This window comes from Dendrobates tinctorius, unplaced genomic scaffold (assembly GCF_039654945.1).
Source record: "Dendrobates tinctorius isolate UK_male_01 unplaced genomic scaffold, ASM3965494v1 ptg000016l, whole genome shotgun sequence".
Lineage (NCBI taxonomy): Eukaryota > Metazoa > Chordata > Amphibia > Anura > Dendrobatidae > Dendrobates > Dendrobates tinctorius.
In genome coordinates this window covers 15,551,501-15,569,629 of record NW_027361684.1, presented here as the reverse complement: position 1 = coordinate 15,569,629, position 18,129 = coordinate 15,551,501, and the positions used below count along the sequence as shown (strand labels likewise).

Here is an 18,129-nt window from a genome sequence, read left to right as displayed (position 1 = left end):
AATATAGCAATATTGGAATTTCAACACAACCAGAAGTAAGGGTACCGTTACACTTAGCGATGCACCAGCGATCCCAACCACGATATGACCCGGTCAGGATCGCTGGTGCATCGCTAAGTGGTCGCTAGTGAGCTGCCACACAGGCAGATCTTACCACGACATAGCAGCGGTCGGGCGAGGCGATCCTGACGTCCTCCCGCCCGCGTCCACGCGTCGCTCGTCGGCGCCACAGGAAGCCCAGCAGGAAGTGGCCAACGAGAAACGGTCCAGGCCGTTCTCGCGCGATCAGCGATAATCAGCGGGGGAGCCAGTCGGAAGTAAGTATCACATAGCGATATCGCTAGCAATATCACTGCTGCATCACAAAACCAGTGACGTTACAGCGATATTGCTAGCGATATCGCTTAGTGTAACGGGCCCATTAGAGGGACTATGTGAATTTTACAAGACTTTTCAGATTTTTTGCACATTGTGTATTTGCTTCCTTCATTGAAGTTTTCTTCATTTACAATTAAAGAGCCTCTATCAGCATCCAAATGCTAATTTCATCACTTATACAGATATGTAGGGGCTTATTTTTACTTGCCATAAAACTTGATTTCATATGTAAATAAGAGGGCTCCGTGCGCCGTTGGTGTGGCCAAGGGCTCCGTTCGCCGTTGGTGTGGCCAAGGGCTCCGTTCGCCGTTGGTGTGGCCAAGGGCTCCGTGCGCCGTTGGTGTGGCCAAGGGCTCCGTGCGCCGTTGGTGTGGCCAAGGGCTCCGTGCGCCGTTGGTGTGGCCAAGGGCTCCGTGCGCCGTTGGTGTGGCCAAGGGCTCCGTGCGCCGTTGGTGTGGCCAAGGGCTCCGTGCGCCGTTGGTGTGGCCAAGGGCTCCGTGCGCCGTTGGTGTGGCCAAGGGCTCCGTGCGCCGTTGGTGTGGCCAAGGGCTCCGTGCGCCGTTGGTGTGGCCAAGGGCTCCGTGCGCCGTTGGTGTGGCCAAGGGCTCCGTGCGCCGTTGGTGTGGCCAAGGGCTCCGTGCGCCGTTGGTGTGGCCAAGAGCTCTGTGCGCCGTTGGTGTGGCCAAGAGCTCTGTGCACTTTTAGGCCTCCTCACTTTGCATACTGAGCACTTAGTCATATCTTGATTGAAAGTGCTCAAGCAAGTACCACCTAAAAAGGGATGAAGAAAATTTTTTTCTTCTGCCAAGGGCCGTTTGATAATTTCTACCATCATTTGGGTATAAAATTATGAACTTGAAAATTGCTCTACTATAGTTGGTCACATAATTAGCTCACCCCTAATGTGGCTGGAGCTGCTTCTATCTTGTGCTGCTTCGATGTTAGATGATATTTAGCATGTTGTTTCTCACAAATGTTTTTAAAGGTTTGCATCTGCCTGGAGCAGAGATGTTACATCTCCCTAACTGCCCATTGAGTAAATGTAGTGGCGACTGCACAGAGGTGGAAGGCGTTCTAGCCCATGTCCTACCACCACCGAGGATTGCTGGATGTTTCTCTGTCCAGTTTGTCACCGCCTCTTCATCTGGTCACAATAAGACCTGCACCATCAACTTTAGCACAGCCAGGTTGTCCTGAAACTCCTCTGTTTGGAGGAAAAATCCCACAATGTGCAGATGCTGTGGACTGGGATCAAACATGAATGACATGCAGTGTCTGTCTTTGGGTGTCTCTCCCTGTTTGATGTGGGTTCCGGCGATGAGACTGCAACTTTTCCGGCACATGACAGCTGATCTGATCAGCTGTCATGTGCCCCTAACAGCCGCAGGTGGAATCGCAATCCACCTGCGGCTGTTTACATGTTAATTGCCACTTTCAATCTCTGCCAGTGGCATTTAACTTGCACGCGCCGGAAGCACGTTGAAAACCACGCTCATTGGCGCCCGTGTGTCATATGATCGCGGGTTGGCATGAGCAGGCAGGAGACCCCGTGGTTGTCATAGCCGAATTGCTGAGAGCGCTGCTCAGTGGTTGGCGCACGTAACAAGAGAGCATTTCTGCTCTTGGTAGCACAGGTGATCATATGAGCGCAGCTTCTAGGCTCCCATAGAGACTATTGGAGCTAGACAAAAATGTTATTAAAAATATGTAAAAAGAAAAAAAAAAAAAAATTGACAGGTTAAATGCCCCCCCCCCCCCCCCCTCCCCTGTTACCCCATTCTAAATAAAACAGTAAATTAAAAATAGAAAATACACATATTTGGTATCACCGGGATCAGAATCGTCCAGTCTATCAATATATAAAAAGAATTAATCCGATCGATAAACAGCGTAACGCGAAAAATAAAAACACCAGAATTATGGGGGGTTTTTGGTCGCCGCAACATTGCAATAATTGACAATCAAAAGATTGTATCTACAAAAAAATAATATAAATGTCAGCTTGGCACTCAAAAAATAAGGCCTCACCCAGATCACAAAAATGGAGAAACTGAGGGTCTCAGAAAATGAAATATATTTATTTTATTTTTTTTTTTTTACAAACTTTGGATTTTTATTCACAACTTTAAATAAAAAAGAAACTATACGTGTTTGGTGTCTACGAACTTGTAATGACCTGGAGAATCATAATGGCAGGTCAGTTTTGGCATTTAGTGAACAGGGTAAAAAATAAAAAAAAATTGAAGAATTGCACATCTTTTTTTTGCAATTTCACCGCACTTGGAATTTTTTTCCCATTTTCCAGTACACTATATTGTAAAACCAATTGTGTCATTCAAAAGTACAACTCGTCCCACAAAAAACAAGCCCTCACATGGCCGTATTGATGGAACAATAAAAAAGTTATGGCTCTGGGAAGAAGGGGAAGAAAAAATGGAGAATCAAAACTGCAAATGCCACTGGTCCTTAAGGGGTTAAAAAAATGAAAATATAAGAGGTAAATCACAATCCTCTATCCCGGTTTTGAAATAAAAATAATAACAGTGAAATAATTCGTGTCACCGAACCTGTAAAAGTCCAGTAATATGACAACAAAATAAAATTATTTAAAACCTATGATAAAGGCTGTAAACAGTAAGAAAACAAAAAAGGAAACGAACGTGCTAAATGGGCCTTATTGTTTGTTTGTTTGTTTGTTTGTTTTTGGAGTGTGGGATGGGGGTCAACACTGTACCCCCCAATAAATGCAATAAAAAGTGATTTATGTGTTGTATGTATTACAAAATGGAATTGATGCAAACTACGGCACCGCATGCAAAAAAACAAGCCCTCGTATGTTTCTTCCTAATGACAAATGTAAAAAGTTACCGGTCACAGTAAATGGACACCCATAATTTTATTTTTTCAGAATTTTTTTTTTCCCACTGGTAAAATATAAAAGTGCAAGTACTGACTTAAAGAATCCTGTTGGCGAGTCCCTTTTACTGCACAACTAACTGCATAGAAACAGTGGTGGAATAGCAGAAGAGGTTTTTGTTTTTTCTTTCTCATAATTTCACCCCCACTTGAAATTTTCCATATTTTTTTTATAGTACATGATATGGTACAATGAATTCATTAATTCCTGGCAAAAGCATGCAGCCCATTATCAATTAAAAAATGAAGTTATGGCTTTTGGAAGAAGGGGAAGAAAAATCATCTGTTCCCAAAGGAGCTGATCCTCTATTCATATTGCACCCTATAATGGCTATTCTTAAGGTTCCTGTACACCTTCAATAACATTCTGCCCAAGCAGCTGATTTCTTCAGGATCAGTCTCCCATCTAATGTGTTTGGGGTCCTCCTAATTTTGGAACACTTGAATTCGTCCTTTGGAATTTGATCTTTTTGTTTGGTGAAACGTTTTTGCGTAGTGAGGACCGGATCGCTCTGCTTACCGTAGTGCTACTGGGTATGGGGGAGTCGGGTAACATATTCACCGGCCGAGCGACCATTCGTATCCACATCTATTTAGGGTGTTTGGTTAGTTTTACTGACAATGGTGCAGATCGCATGCCAATTCCCAGATAGAACCCATAGTGATGTATGTGAGAGGGGCACACCGGTATAACACACTGCTGTGCCGCTGCTTGCACACTGATCATGCAGAAGTGCCTGTTTGGTCTTATACTTGCACATAGATAATGTTTCTGTACTGGACCAGGTACACATGGTGCGCCATGCCTTCCTACAGCCTACGTATAATGCGTGCAGTATGAGATTGGATTGGACGGTCTCGCACTTTTGCCACACAAGCGCTCACCCACCCTTATCCCCCAGCATCATGCTACCGAGCTTCATACTTTAAAAAATGAGCTATTGCTTTTTTTCAATCTCACATTGAAGGGTCCTGTGACTCTCTAAATGCAAATATGACACTAATGGTCCATTTACATGAGCCGTGATCAATTTAATTCAAGTTGTTGATTGCACAGTCGGATGAGTAGTGCTGGAGACTGACCCGTCGCTAATATTTATTTTACTCCCTTATTTGGTGCATTAGTTCCATAGACCTCTTCCTCACTGTCCTCATTGTTAATACAACTGTTTCCTTACCGATCTCAGGAGCAGACATAACATTGGAGCAACCTGTGTACAGGGGCCATTTCCACCTCCAAATCGGGTGGTATTGTGCTTTATAATGAGCTGTAAAGGCCCCATATATTGTTCTTGCATAGGAGCCGTCTTCTGTCTGTGTCCATTACTGCCCCATACTGTATCATGTTATCTGCAGCACGTCTCCTGTTTACACGGGGCGATGTGCTGCCGACAACAATGATTTTTATGCATACACTGGCTGACCATTTGGTGCGATACCTACAAACCGTGGGTCACTGATATCAGACAGTGTAAAACAGGCCATAAGCAGCCACCCCCCATGATTGATTCACTTTCCTATATAACAATATAGATTGTGAATGCTGCTGGGAATTAATGTGGGAACCTGCTCCTGCATCAGTATATACCATCTGTGCATGAACCCTGTGCTTGTTATATACATGAGCTGACATATCCTCACATCACCCACACCTTTATATAAAGTGCTACGGATTGTCTGTTCAATGTCTCCAACATCATGTCCCCTATCTGAAACTGAATCTCTCCAAAACTGAACTTCTCGTGTTTCCTCCCTTTAGTAACTTACCCATAACTAATATTGCCATTACCTGGGTGGTTCATCCATAACTCCCAAATTGCACGCTTGCTGTCTTGGGATCATATTTTACACAAAACTTTCCATTATTCCCATATCCAATCACTCACTCGCTCATGTCACTTGTATCTTAAAATATCTCCAGAATCCGACCTTTTCTTACCTTTGGCGCTGCAAAAACTCTTACTGTCGCTCTTATTCATTCTCGTCTGGACTACTGCAACGCTCTACTGATCAGTCTCCCTCTAACCAAATTTTCTCCACTCCAATCCCCCCTGAATGCTGCTACCAGGGTCTTATTTCTGTCCAACCACTACACCAATGCCTCCACCAGTACAATGCCGTGTGCCAGTCATTGCACTGGTTACGCATTCGCTACAAAATACAATACAAACTTGTCTCTCTCTCACAAAGCTCTCCACAGTTCTGCACCACCCTATATCTCATCCCTCATTTCTGTCTTTCACCCTACCCGTGCCCTCCATTCTGCAACTGATCTAAGACTAACATCCTCCATAATCCGAACCTCACATATCGGTCTCCAAGACTTCTCTAGTGCTTCGCAGGGTGTTCTGGAATGCATTACCCCGTACAATCCAACTAATACCTAGCCCCCATGTTCTTAAGCCTGCTTTAAAAACATCTCTTTAGACGAACCTATCACCTCAACTCACTAACCTCTCTCTTCCTGGTTCCCTCCTTTTAAATGCTAATCATAGAATCCTAGAATCGTAGAGTTGGAAGGGACCTCCTGGGCCATCTGGTCCAACCCCCTGCTCTAGTCCCTCCTATTTATCTGTCTCCACACCCTATAGCACACGGTAACTGCACTTGATGACCAGATGTTGTAGCTTTATATGAAAGCCCCTATTTATTGTAATGATGGCTGGACCCTATATAACAAGCATGTTCTACCAATAATGTCCCCCCTATTTCCTTATAGATTGTAGTTTGCGAGCAGCATGGCCCTCACTCCTCCTGTAGCTGTTAAGCTAGGTGTTACTTTATATTGTTTTTATTGTCTGCTCATGTCCCCTCTCAATTGTAAAGTTCTGCAGAATATGCTGGCGATATATAAATATAATTATTATAATACATGGGAAAGCAGCAAGCCTGAATACATCAAGGTAACCTCAGGGCTCCATTTACCCAACAGAAGCAGAGTGTGTTACTTCACCTTGTGCACCTTTTTTTTTTCTGTGTATCCCTTTTCTTTGTGAAGGCATACCGCATATAACATGCTGCTATTATATAGCAGTCAGTCACTGAGCAATGTATGACAGCGCACAGGTCAGAGCCTTCCATTGAGCAGAATTGTCTGCACAAGCGTCAGATGGAAGCTTTTCATATTCTTCTGAACAGTCAAGGTCTCGTAATGCTGCATTACAGGAGTCCTATTGTGGAAATCTGAATTGACGTCCAAATAGAAAATTACCGTCTTATAATAATAAAAAAAAATATATATATTTATGTATATACTAAATAAAACGGCAAGTCTTTGTTACTCGTCTTTTTTTCAAGTCACCATGTTTTTTTTTACATCTGTTAAAATACCTGACAACTGAACAGTCACAACTGGAAATCTTGTCATCAGAGGACAAGCCCAGGACCATTGTATTGCTCTATTTTAGCCATGTATATTTTCCTCTGAAATGCGTCATTTTGGAGAAAACATACTTTGCCAAGCTGGCTGGGGACTATCTGTCCTCGATTGCTGGTTCCTGGTGGATTCTTCCTACCTCAATCCCTTTGACTGACAGGTCTCTATAAGCACAACTACTGGGAGAGTCCTGTCTATTAAGGGCATTGGGCTGAGTGCAAGCACTAAGGACCGGCCTCGGTCCAGTCATATTGTCCCCTGCCAGCTTTTCTAAATATGTTTTACAGCAACAATATAAAGTAAATCATGTATGGCTTCAATAATGCAGTCGATTTCTCACTCGTGCTGCTGTTCTCTCCTCCCGCGTCCTCCCCTTCCCCCTCGCCCCTTCCCTCTTCCCCACGGCCTTTAGCTTTTTTTTTTTTTTTTTTCTCAACTCTCATACACTATGGTGTATAAAATATAAATATGTATAATGAATGAAAACATACTTGGTAACATTGTCTGTACTTTTTGTTTTGCTTTTGTGCTCCCTTACGTTATTATATATTTATATGATTTATTTTTTTTATTTTAGGTTGATCTAGTGAAGCAAAAAAACACTCTGCTGGAAGTCACACACAAACTGACAGAAGGGCTGGTGAAGGGCAGGAAAGCTGTAATAAAATCTAGTAAAAAAACTTCAGACAGAAGTGCCCAACCAGATCCCCATATAAGAAAGGAGCCTGGAGAACAGCCGGGGGGGCATAAGGAGCTGTCAAGCCTTGATTCAAATGTCGGTGGTGAGCAGGAATTTGCATCTAGGAACCTAAAGGACAGGACGGGGTGGTCTCAATTTCAGGAGGTGTTTATGCTGTCAGCGTTGGAGGGAGGTGAAGTGGAGACACTGAAGGTACTTTTACCCCTGTGAGTTTGTGTAACAAATTCCTGCAGATTGGCTATTGCTACATAAGATAATAGTTTTTTTCAGCACGGTCTGTCCCAACATTGACTTCAGCATTCTATGGGCTACATACAGATACATTTTCTTCCTTCAGATTTCCTGAGTTGCTTAATAAGTTTAGAAAGATTTTGTCAACTTCTTAAATGTTTAAAATTGCAAATCAGGGCTACCATCCAAGATCAATTGAAAACCAAATTACAAGAGCCACCAGAATGTCAAGGAATCACCTGCTACATTACAAAGCTAAAGAAGAAAATAACCGGGTGCCTCTAGTAGTCACCTACAACCCAAATCTGGAAGTGCTAAGGGGAGCTGCGCGGAAATTACAACCTTTACTACAAAAAGATGCCCGATTACAATCCATATTTCCAGACCCCCCACTACTGTGTTTTAGGCAACCCCCAAATCTGAGAAGCATCATTGTCAGAAGCTCCCTGTCCTCTCCAACAGCTGCAGGAACCTTTCCGTGCAACCAGAAAAAATTTAAAACCTGTCCATCTATAATGACCACGGACAAGATAAAGATACCCAACTCACATCAGGACTACAAGATCCCAGATACTTTCACCTGCATTACATCGAATGGGGTGTACTTAATTATTTGTACTAAATGTCCAACTGGGGGTCTGTATGTGGGGGAGACAGGGCAAAAGCTGAGAACAAGGATGAATGCTCATCGTCACACAATAAGAGAAAAAAGAATGGATCTACCTGTGGCAAGACCTTGTGGGGGCATCACAACACATTAGGAGACCCCAATCAGAGGACAATAAAACATTTGTACTCCTTATCTATGAACTGGTCCAATATTTATGTTTCTCCCTGTCCCATAATCATAATTCTGCTTCACGTCACTTGTCTCATCTATTGCATTTTCTCTGTGCTGTCTTGTGTATAAATGTGGTTCTTCAGATGTTGTATTAGTCTATGGCTGATGAAGAGACCTGAGTAGTCTCGGAAGCTTGCAATGTGTTACCATCTTTTCAGTTAGCCGTTAAAAGGTATCAACCACTGAGGACTCTCAATTCTGAATATTTTTCTAAAATTGCAAAGTAACTTTCCAATTTACCTCTTAATAAAAATTTCCATTTTCAAGAACCGAGGGATATTTGATTCTATTGTTTACTGCTCGTTGCTTAGGTTACCGTCCACCGCTGAAGTCTGAGAGTGGTTGTTTGCCTAGGCAAGAATTGTGTTATACAGCTTACTTGTAGAGATTGGGGAACGAGAGAGAGACTGACTTTATGAAATCTTTCTCTCGCCCTCTCTTTTTTTTTTTTTTTTCTCTTTCTTTCTCTCTTGCCCTAATCTTTCCCCGCTCGCCCTTCTCATTTTCTCCCCTTACCTGCACAAATCATAGTATGCCTAGAAAATTAGAGGTCAATTAACATATACCCAGTCTACTCTTTACAGCACTCGCAGAGATGCAGCTCAGGCAAGATGGCCACCCACAAAATCATGTACACACTGAGAATTTGTGACCACTAGCACTGGACACATTAGATATATGTGATGGAGCTCCCTGTTGGTCTACTGATCCCCTCTACATGTCTATGTGCTAGTAATATCTAAATACTGGGGAATTGTTTAATTTTTTTATGTGATCTAACAGATACTGTAATATGTAAGATGATCCTCCATGTGGTTCACAAGATATGGCCCTTTGTATTGAACGCTTATTTTTATGCTTACTGAGTAATTTTGCAGAACAGTCTGAACACCCCCTTCTCCCCCACCCAGGGTCCAGTGAGGCTCCGGAAATGGAGCCATAAAAATATGCAACAAATGAAAAGGCCCATATCTCTCATACCACATGGTGGTTTCAGAAATGAATATTTGCAAGTAATGGGAATAAAATGAGCATAAATTGGCCACTTTTTACTTGGTGACGGGTGATCTTGGATAACTGCTTTAATTTGTGGTAAGTTCCTCTGGTTATCGAGAAATGTTGATTGCTAGGCAAAACACATGTTTCTGAAGTGTACATGAATATGTGTAGTTGAAAGCCTATTTTTCTCTCATTTTAGAAATATCTGATGACTGTTGCCAAGCCTGGAGAATGGGAATATCATAGTGAGGTTGTGACGACTCAGTCCCCACAGGAAATCTGCAGCAATATTATTAGAGAGAAGCTTCTTGAATATTTGCCCGAGGAGATTCCTTACAATATCACACAGGTTAAACACTCAACATTTTTTCTTTATCTATTGTACATACTGTATTCTTCGGACTACAATACCCTTTTTTTTTTTTTTTAACAAGAAAAAATACCAGGGCAAGTGGGAAAAGCGGAGGCTAAGCTCCAGAATTGGCATACAGTTGTGGCCAAAAGTATTGACACACCTGTAATTCTGTCAGATAATACTCAGTTTCTTCCTGAAAATGATTGCAAACACAAATTCTTTGGTATTATTATCTTCATTTAATTTGTCTTAAATGAAAAAGCACAAAAGAGAATGAAGCAAAAAGCAAATCATTGATCATTTCACACAAAACTCCAAAAATGGGCCAGACAAAAGTATTGGCACCCTCAGCCTAATACTTGGTTGCACAACCTTTAGCCAAAATAACTGCGACCAACCGCTTCCGGGAACCATCAATGAGTTTCTTACAATGCTCTGCTGGAATTTTAGACCATTCTTCTTTGGCAAACTGCTCCAGGTCCCTGATATTAGAAGGGTGCCTTCTCCAAACTGCCATTTTTAGATCTCTCCACAGGTGTTCTATGGGATTCAGGTCTGGACTCATTGCTGGCCACCTTTAGAAGTCTCCAGTGCTTTCTCTCAAACCATTTTCTAGTGCTTTTTGAAGTGTGTTTTGGGTCATTGTCCTGCTGGAAGACCCATGACCTCTGAGGGAGACCCAGCTTTCTCACACTGGGCCCTACATTATGCTGCAAAATTTGTTGGTAGTCTTCAGACTTCATAATGCCATGCACACGGTCAAGCAGTCCAGTGCCAGAGGCAGCAAAGCAACCCCAAAACATCAGGGAACCTCCTCCATGTTTGACTGTAGGGACCGTGTTCTTTTCTTTGAATGCCTCTTTTTTTTCTCCTGTAAACTCTATGTTGATGCCTTTGCCCAAAAAGCTCTACTTTTGTCTCATCTGACCAGAGAACATTCTTCAAAACCTTTTAGGCTTTTTCTGGTAAGTTTTGGCAAATGCCAGCCTGGATTTTTTATGTCTCGGGGTAAGAAGTGGGGTTTTCCTGGGTCTCCAACCATACAGTCCCTTTTCATTCAGACGCCGACGGATAGTACGAGTTGACACTGTTGTACCCTCGGACTACAGAGCAGCTTGAACTTGTTTGGATGTTAGTCGAGGTTCTTTATCCAACATCCGCACAATCTTGCATTGAAATCTCTTGTCAATTTTTCTTTTCCGTCCACATCTAGGGAAGTTAGCCACAGTGCCATGGGCTTTAAACTTCTTCATGACACTGCGCACGGTAGATACAGGAACATTCAGGTCTTTGGAGATGGACTTGTAGCCTTGAGATTGCTCATGCTTCCTCACAATTTGGTTTCTCAAGTCCTCAGACAGTTCTTTGGTCTTCTTTCTTTTCTCCATGCTCAATGTGGTACACACAAGGACACAGGACAGAGGTTGAGTCAACTTTAATCCATGTCAACTGGCTGCAAGTGTGATTTAGTTATTGCCAACACCTGTTAGGTGCCACAGGTAAGTTACAGGTGCTGTTAATTACACAAATTAGAGAAGCATCACATGATTTTTCGAACAGTGCCAATACTTTTGTCCACCCTCTTTGTTATGTTTGGTGTGGAATTATATCCAATTTGGCTTTAGGACAATTCTTTGTGTTTTTTCATTTAAGACAAATTAAATGACGATAATACCAAAGAATTTGTGTTTGCAATCATTTTCAGGAAGAAACTGAGTATTATCTGACAGAATTGCAGGGGTGTCAATACTTTTGGCCACTACTGTATACTCTGGATGCAGAATTTCTGGGATGGCTGAGAGTTGATGTTCTTAGTCTGGGAGGTGCAAAATATCCATGGCCCCTTCCTAGGCTATAATATCAGCCTGCAGCTGTCTATTTGCTGGTTATTGAATATAGGGGACCCCACTTCATTTTTTTTCAGGGGAGGGACATTCCCCTATAATCATTAAAGGCTAAGCAAACAGCTGTGAGCTGATATTAATAGCCTGGGAAAATGAGGGGAACCACATTGATTTTTTTACGTTATTTTAATAATTTGAAAATAAAAAGGGCATTGGCACCACTCTATTTTTGATAACCAGCCAAGACAACACTGACAGCAGAGGGCTGCAGGCCGCAGCTGTCGGTTTTGCCTGCACTGATTAGCAAAAATAGAGAGAACGCCATTCTTTTTATTCTATGTATTTATTGCACAGGCATCGGCTGATGAATACTCTCATCAGCGTACACCTACTCTCTCTGCAATCAGTGAGACCAGTCATATGATGAGAGTAGTATTCTCATCAGCCGAAGCCTGTGACCGGCTCCTTATCAGGAACTGCAGGATGTGCTAATGTATATTGTGTCTGTCTATATGTGCATGTAGCGTAGCAGAGCTGTGTGTGTCTATATGTGCATGTAGCAGAGCTGTATGTGTGTCTATTATTGCATGTAGCAGAGCTGGGTGTGTCTACTGTATATGGGCATGCAACAGATCTGTATGTGTGTCTATATGTGCATGCAGCAGAGCTGTGTGTATAACACAGCAGAGATACACCAACAGTAGATTTATTACTTCCCTATTCTAAACTAGTACATTAAAATTAGTGATAATGACCCCTCTACTTTACACCGCCAGGGACGATATAATTAATAGGAAAAGATGTTTTTCCTTTTTTTTGGGTGTGTCTTGTGGTAAGGTACAGCTTATAGTCCTAAACATATGGTACATTATTACAGAGGGTTCTGAATGTGCCTCTATTTAGATGTCACTTATTGCTTTTTGCACTGAATCTGTTATGATTGTTACTACTGCATGTATTTAAAGGGGTTCTCGCAAGAAGACAGCCTCATGGCCATAAGCACTCATGTATAGCAATTACAAGAAAAAGAAGAAATGTCCCAGCTTCTGGTAAAATTTTCAGAGTAATCTTTAAACTGTGTTCCAAATTATTATGCATAAAGAGTTTAGGAGTGATAAGGTTAGAATTTTTTTGTTTGTCATTTACACTCATTGATGGTGATGTGTGTCAGGGCTCTTTATATCACTGAAAGCAATTGCAGATACCTGTGCAAATTAGTTTGGCAGGTGTGTCCAAATAAAGGCAAGACTACTTAAGAAGGCTGTTCCACATTATTAAGCGGCCTACATTTTTTGCCAAAATGGGAAAGAAAAAGGATGTGTCGGTGCTGAGAAGCAACAAATTGTGGAGTATTTAGGTCAAGGCATGACTACAATCAACATTGCCAAGACACTTCATCGTGATCATCGCACAATCAAGAAGTATGTAGCTGATTCCCAGCACACACGTGTGCGTGCTGATAAGGAAAAAGTGAGGACTCTTTCCAACAGGCAATTGTGTCAGGTTAAAAGAGCAGCTGCAAAAATGCCTTGTCATAGCAGCAGACAAGTTTTTGAAGCTGCTGGTCCCTCCAACGTCCCCCGAACAACAAGATGCAGGGTCCTTCAGAGGCTTGCAGCTGTGCGTAAGCCATCCTGTCCACCACCTCTATCCACTGCACACAAGCAGAAACGGCTCCAGTGGGCCAAACGATACATGAAGACTGACTTCCAAACTGTTTTGTTCACCGATGAGTGCCGTGCAACGCTCGATGGTCCAGATGGATGGAGTGGAGGATGGCTGGTTGATGGACACCCCATGAAAACACGGCTAAGGCGCCAACAAGGAGGAGGTGGAGTAATGTTTTGGCCTGGAATCATGGGGAGAGAGATTGTCGGCCCCTTTAGGATCCCTGAAGGGGTAAAGATGAACTCCATAATCTGTGGAGTTTCTGCCATGGTTCAAGAGGAAGAACCGTGCTTTCCGCAGCAAGATCATTTTCATGCATGATAATGCACCGTCTCATGCTGCAAATAACACATCTGCATCTCTGGCTGCTATGGGAGGACAAACTTATGGTGTGGCCACCATCTTCCCCTGACCTCAACCCCATTGAGAACCTCTGGAGCATCATCAAAAGGAGTGTCTATGATGGCGGGAGGCAGTTCACATCTAAGCAACATCTCTGGGAGGGTATTCTGTCCACATGCAAAACAATTGAAGCACAAACCATCCAAAAACTGACAAATTCAATGGACGAGAGAGTTCAGAAGCTTCTTTCCAACAAGGGGTCATATGTGCAAATGTAACATCACCGAGAATAAAGTTTTGACTTGAAAACTGTTTGATTTCATGTTGTAATAAGCTGATAATGCTTATAATTTCACAATTGACCATTTTTTTGTTCAAAATAAAAAGGTTGAAAACTCTGCTGTGGATAATAATTTGGAACATGCATTTTGAGTGTTATTTTTAAAAATATACTGTTTTCATAGGCAGTTTGTTCAAAAACATTGCAATTATACTAGAATATTAGATGACTGACTGCAATTCATATAGGTAATTTAGAGGAAATATTTTTTGCATAATAATTTGGAACACAGTGTATTCCATCAAAACAATTTTTAAAAAATACGATGGACAGAAACAGGAGCAAGCGACGCGTTTCGAACACAGTTGTTCTTTATCAAACTTACTTGAAAGTGACCAAACACCGGTCTTAAATACACAGGTGCAATTAAACAACACACATGAAAAATAATTAGCTACCGTATTTTCCGGCGTATAAGACGACCCCCAACTTTCCTAGATAAAATGTAATCTTCTCAAAAGTCGAGGGTCGTCTTATACACCGGGTGTCGTCTTATAGGGCGGTGCGGACCATTCTGCATATGGTGGGGGGGAGTGGTCCCGATGACTAGGTGAAGGGGCGCCTCACTGGGAAGGTGTAAGTGAAGTATCCCTATTACCTCATTGCGGCAGCGGTGCTCTGTGCGGCTCTGTGTGCTGGGGGGCCGGCTCTTTATGCAGCGTGCGGGGCTCCGCCGGCATGTCGTCAAAGCCTGGAGGCCCCCTCTCACCTCGTCATCGGGACCAATCCCCCTGCACATATGCGGTGACTGCAGATTGCTCCGCATCTCCCTATAAGGCCTGTTTCACACTTCCGTTTTTTCAAATCCGTCAAAATCCGTTGTTTTCCGTAAAAAAACGGATCCGCCATTTTTTGCAGGATCCGTTTTTTTTTGTCCCATAGACTTCCATTACGGTTACCGCGGATCCGTCAAAAAAACGGATCCGTTTTTAAAAAAACGGATCCGTTTGCATCAGTTTCCGTCAAAAAAACGGAAACGGATCCGTTTGGCGGACACAAAAACGGAAGTGTGAAACAGGCCTAAGACGACCTCCGACTTTTGAGAAGATTTTCAGGGGTTAAAAAGTCGTCTTATACGCCGGAAAATACGGTAATTAAAACTAACACACTTTTTGCCACTTTGATCACAGGTCAATGAATTATGGGAGGAAGGTTCTGGCGGAGAGCTGGTTATAAAGCAGACGTTGCTGGTGTCTAAAGAAAACCATGTGGTGAGTAGCGATATCCCAAATGTCAGGCAGACTCCTCTAATACAGAGCTGACGGCTGCCTTGTGATCGTGTGGATTTACTGACTCCTGGTTATTTGCCTCTACATAGAAACTTGTCATCGGCCCTGGCGGAGAGCTGATCAGCAAGATCGCCAAGGAAGCCGGACACGATCTAATGAATGCGTTCCTGAGTGATGTCCGGCTACAACTTGCAGTAAAGTTTAGGAAGAGATAGTGGCCAGACAAATGAAAAGCCCAAACTCGTGGCGTGAGCAGGACTGTGGTTAGGGATTGGACTATGAGAAGAAAACGTTCCCCATGATTTCTACTGTTTGATACAAGGTGATACAGATGATCAGATTGTTTATCACACGTCCACATCTGCACCTTGCCGGAATGGAGATCTGGAAATGCAGCTCCTGACATTGCCGTCTACCTCTTCAGGGGCTTTTTTTTTTTTTGAGAAGGCTATATTCAATGGCTCAGCTTTAATAACTAACTATGAGGCATAAACGAGCTTAGTTTGTGGTATTGCACCAATAGGTCGAGGTAATATAAACGCCAGGGCTTGTGCCAGCAATCCAGATTATTTCTCTTTTATTACATCAAACAAAACATTCTTGTTTTCACTTAAAATTATTATAGGAAAAAAAAAGCCAAGCCATTCTTCTGTATCTAGATATTGCTGTCCTACTTATCCAAGTGTTCTGCTATCTTTTCTCCTGCGTCTTAGAACATCCATGTGACATGGCCAGTGTCGGTGGTTTCACGCGCGGTCACATCACCCTGATCCTTGTACATGTAGCAGAGCGATTCCTGCGAGTGTCTCCCACACTGGATACAGTAGGTGGATTTTCTAAGAGGAGATCAATAGAACAGCAGGGGGCGCCACACCAATTGTGTAACACCTACAGGGTGGGCCATTTATATGGCTACACCTAAATAAAATGGGAGTGGTTGGTGACCCAGATCGGTGCGCTGAATTTGCAGAATGGGCAAAACAAAAATTGGACCAGGACCCTCAGTTTACACAGAACATTATGCTCAGTGATGAGGCAGACTTTTTTGGGAGGGCCATTTATATGGATACATCTAAATAAAATGGGAATGGTGACAGTTTTCTTGCGTAGGGTGTTTAGTATTGAAATCTGCTGCAATGACTCGGATACTGCGTTCACCAGACATCAACACAATCTCTATCCGCTCCTCACGTGTTATCCTCTGCGACATGTCAATGGCTGCAAACAAAGAGAAACTTGTAAATAACTCATGAAAGAATAAAGTTACGTTAAAACCAAGCACAGCATCGTTTTTCTTGTGACATTCTCAATAGGTTTGTGTCACAAGACCCTCTGCCCATTGAAAAAAAATAAAGTTGGATCCAAAATGGCCGACTTCAAAATGGCCGCCATGGTCACCACCCATCTTGAATAGTCTCCCCCCTCCCATATACTAATGTGCCACAAACAGGAAGTTGATATCACCAACCATTCCCATTTTATTTAGGTGTATCCATATAAATGGCCCAGCCTGTAGATGTTAGAGCATTTAATGCTGATCTCTCACCAGATTTTCACAATATGAGCTGCCTACATGAGGAGGGGCACTGCCAGGGTCAGGACAGGTCAAGGACTGATGCATCAAGACATATATTTTGCCACTTCACAAAAAAGAATAGTGATCACTCTCAAAGTACAGACAATGTAGTAGGTAGATGTTACCTGCAGTCCTATGTAACACCACAGATAATGCTCTGATAACAGCTAACCTCATATATCACCTGCAGTCCTATGTAACACTAGGATCATCTCATGCAGTGGCATTGGAACGTGGCAACACTGTGCTGCTTAATAAATGCCACTGTCTGCAGGGAAAGGATGAAGCTCCTGTGGTCCTGCTGCTCTTGAAGATGGTCAAAATTGGAATAAAATGTGGCTCTAAGGATTCCGGGTAATGCACTTAAGATTAATTAGTAAATACATGTTTTTAGACCTGATGAGTCTGGTGTCTTTACTCTGACAAAGTAGAACAGAATGACTGCATTAAAATAACTTGAAAGAATTATACAGCCATTCAAACATGACTTTTCAGAGTAAGGACACCGGCCTCATCGGGTCTAAGATTTAGTTTATATTATGAAATTGTTATTTACTTTTATAAATTTTTGTAAGTCACTGGATTATTGTGTGTGGTTTCCAGCAGTCCTGTGTAAAATCACAGGTAACCCCCTTTTATTAGCTTGTACGTCCGCTATGTAAAATGAAGGCTCATTTGTATCCACGACATGTTGTCTGCCTATATTGTAAATGTATTTTCTGACATCTTTTCTTCACATCCCAGTGTCTCCATGCCTAATCCTAAAGTCTCTCTTGCTGGGCCTTCAGTGTCCGCTGCTGAGTGACGACGGGCACATGCCGTCATCAGTGCTGAAAGGGAAGCTGTTCACTTGGAAGTGCAGTGCAATCGATGAGCTGCATGATGTCCAGCAGGTGGCGCTCCAGCTCTCCCGCTGCTTTCAGTCTCTTCCAGTCCCATTTACCGCTCATGGCACTGTGTATTAACTGAGGGGTAAGATGGATCAGTGGGCCTCATTCACACATCTGTGTTTGATCACGTACGCAAAAAAACAAAGTTCCAAGTGTGATCAGAGTTTTATTGGTGTGTCCGTATTACCATCAGTGATTTTCACATAGGGATAAATAAATTGCGAAGCTTCCCTAGTACATTACAATGCTAGTCATGGACAGCACCCGGACGGTTCACTGAGGCCATCCGAGACTTTCACAGACGCCTATCGGTGCTTTTCATCACTAATATGCAAGGCTAAGTTCACACATTGCATTTCTGAAGTTTTTTTAATGTAAATTTTCAGCTGCGTTTCACGGTACCAGCAAAGTCTGAGATTTCAGAAATCTCATGCGCACATTTTT

The 18,129-nt window shown here is 42.7% G+C and overlaps 1 protein-coding gene across 3 annotated transcripts in view; it reads left to right on the top strand.

Moving 5' to 3' along the window:
- The window catches only part of ERAL1 (Era like 12S mitochondrial rRNA chaperone 1), a 63,813-nt gene extending 46,331 nt beyond the window's left edge, over positions 1-17,482 (top strand). For 2 of the 3 annotated variants that reach the window (XM_073565504.1, XM_073565506.1), the window contains exons 8-11: positions 7,248-7,562; positions 9,641-9,790; positions 15,121-15,201; positions 15,309-17,482. In XM_073565504.1, coding sequence (XP_073421605.1) covers positions 7,248-7,562; positions 9,641-9,790; positions 15,121-15,201; positions 15,309-15,434 — 672 coding nt within the window. In that variant the 3' untranslated portion in view covers positions 15,435-17,482. Of the gene's footprint in view, positions 1-7,247; positions 7,563-9,353; positions 9,535-9,640; positions 9,791-15,120; positions 15,202-15,308 lie in introns of those variants that run through there. The other variant, XR_012228890.1, reaches the window with a different exon arrangement.
- The last annotated feature ends 647 nt before the right edge of the window (positions 17,483-18,129 follow it).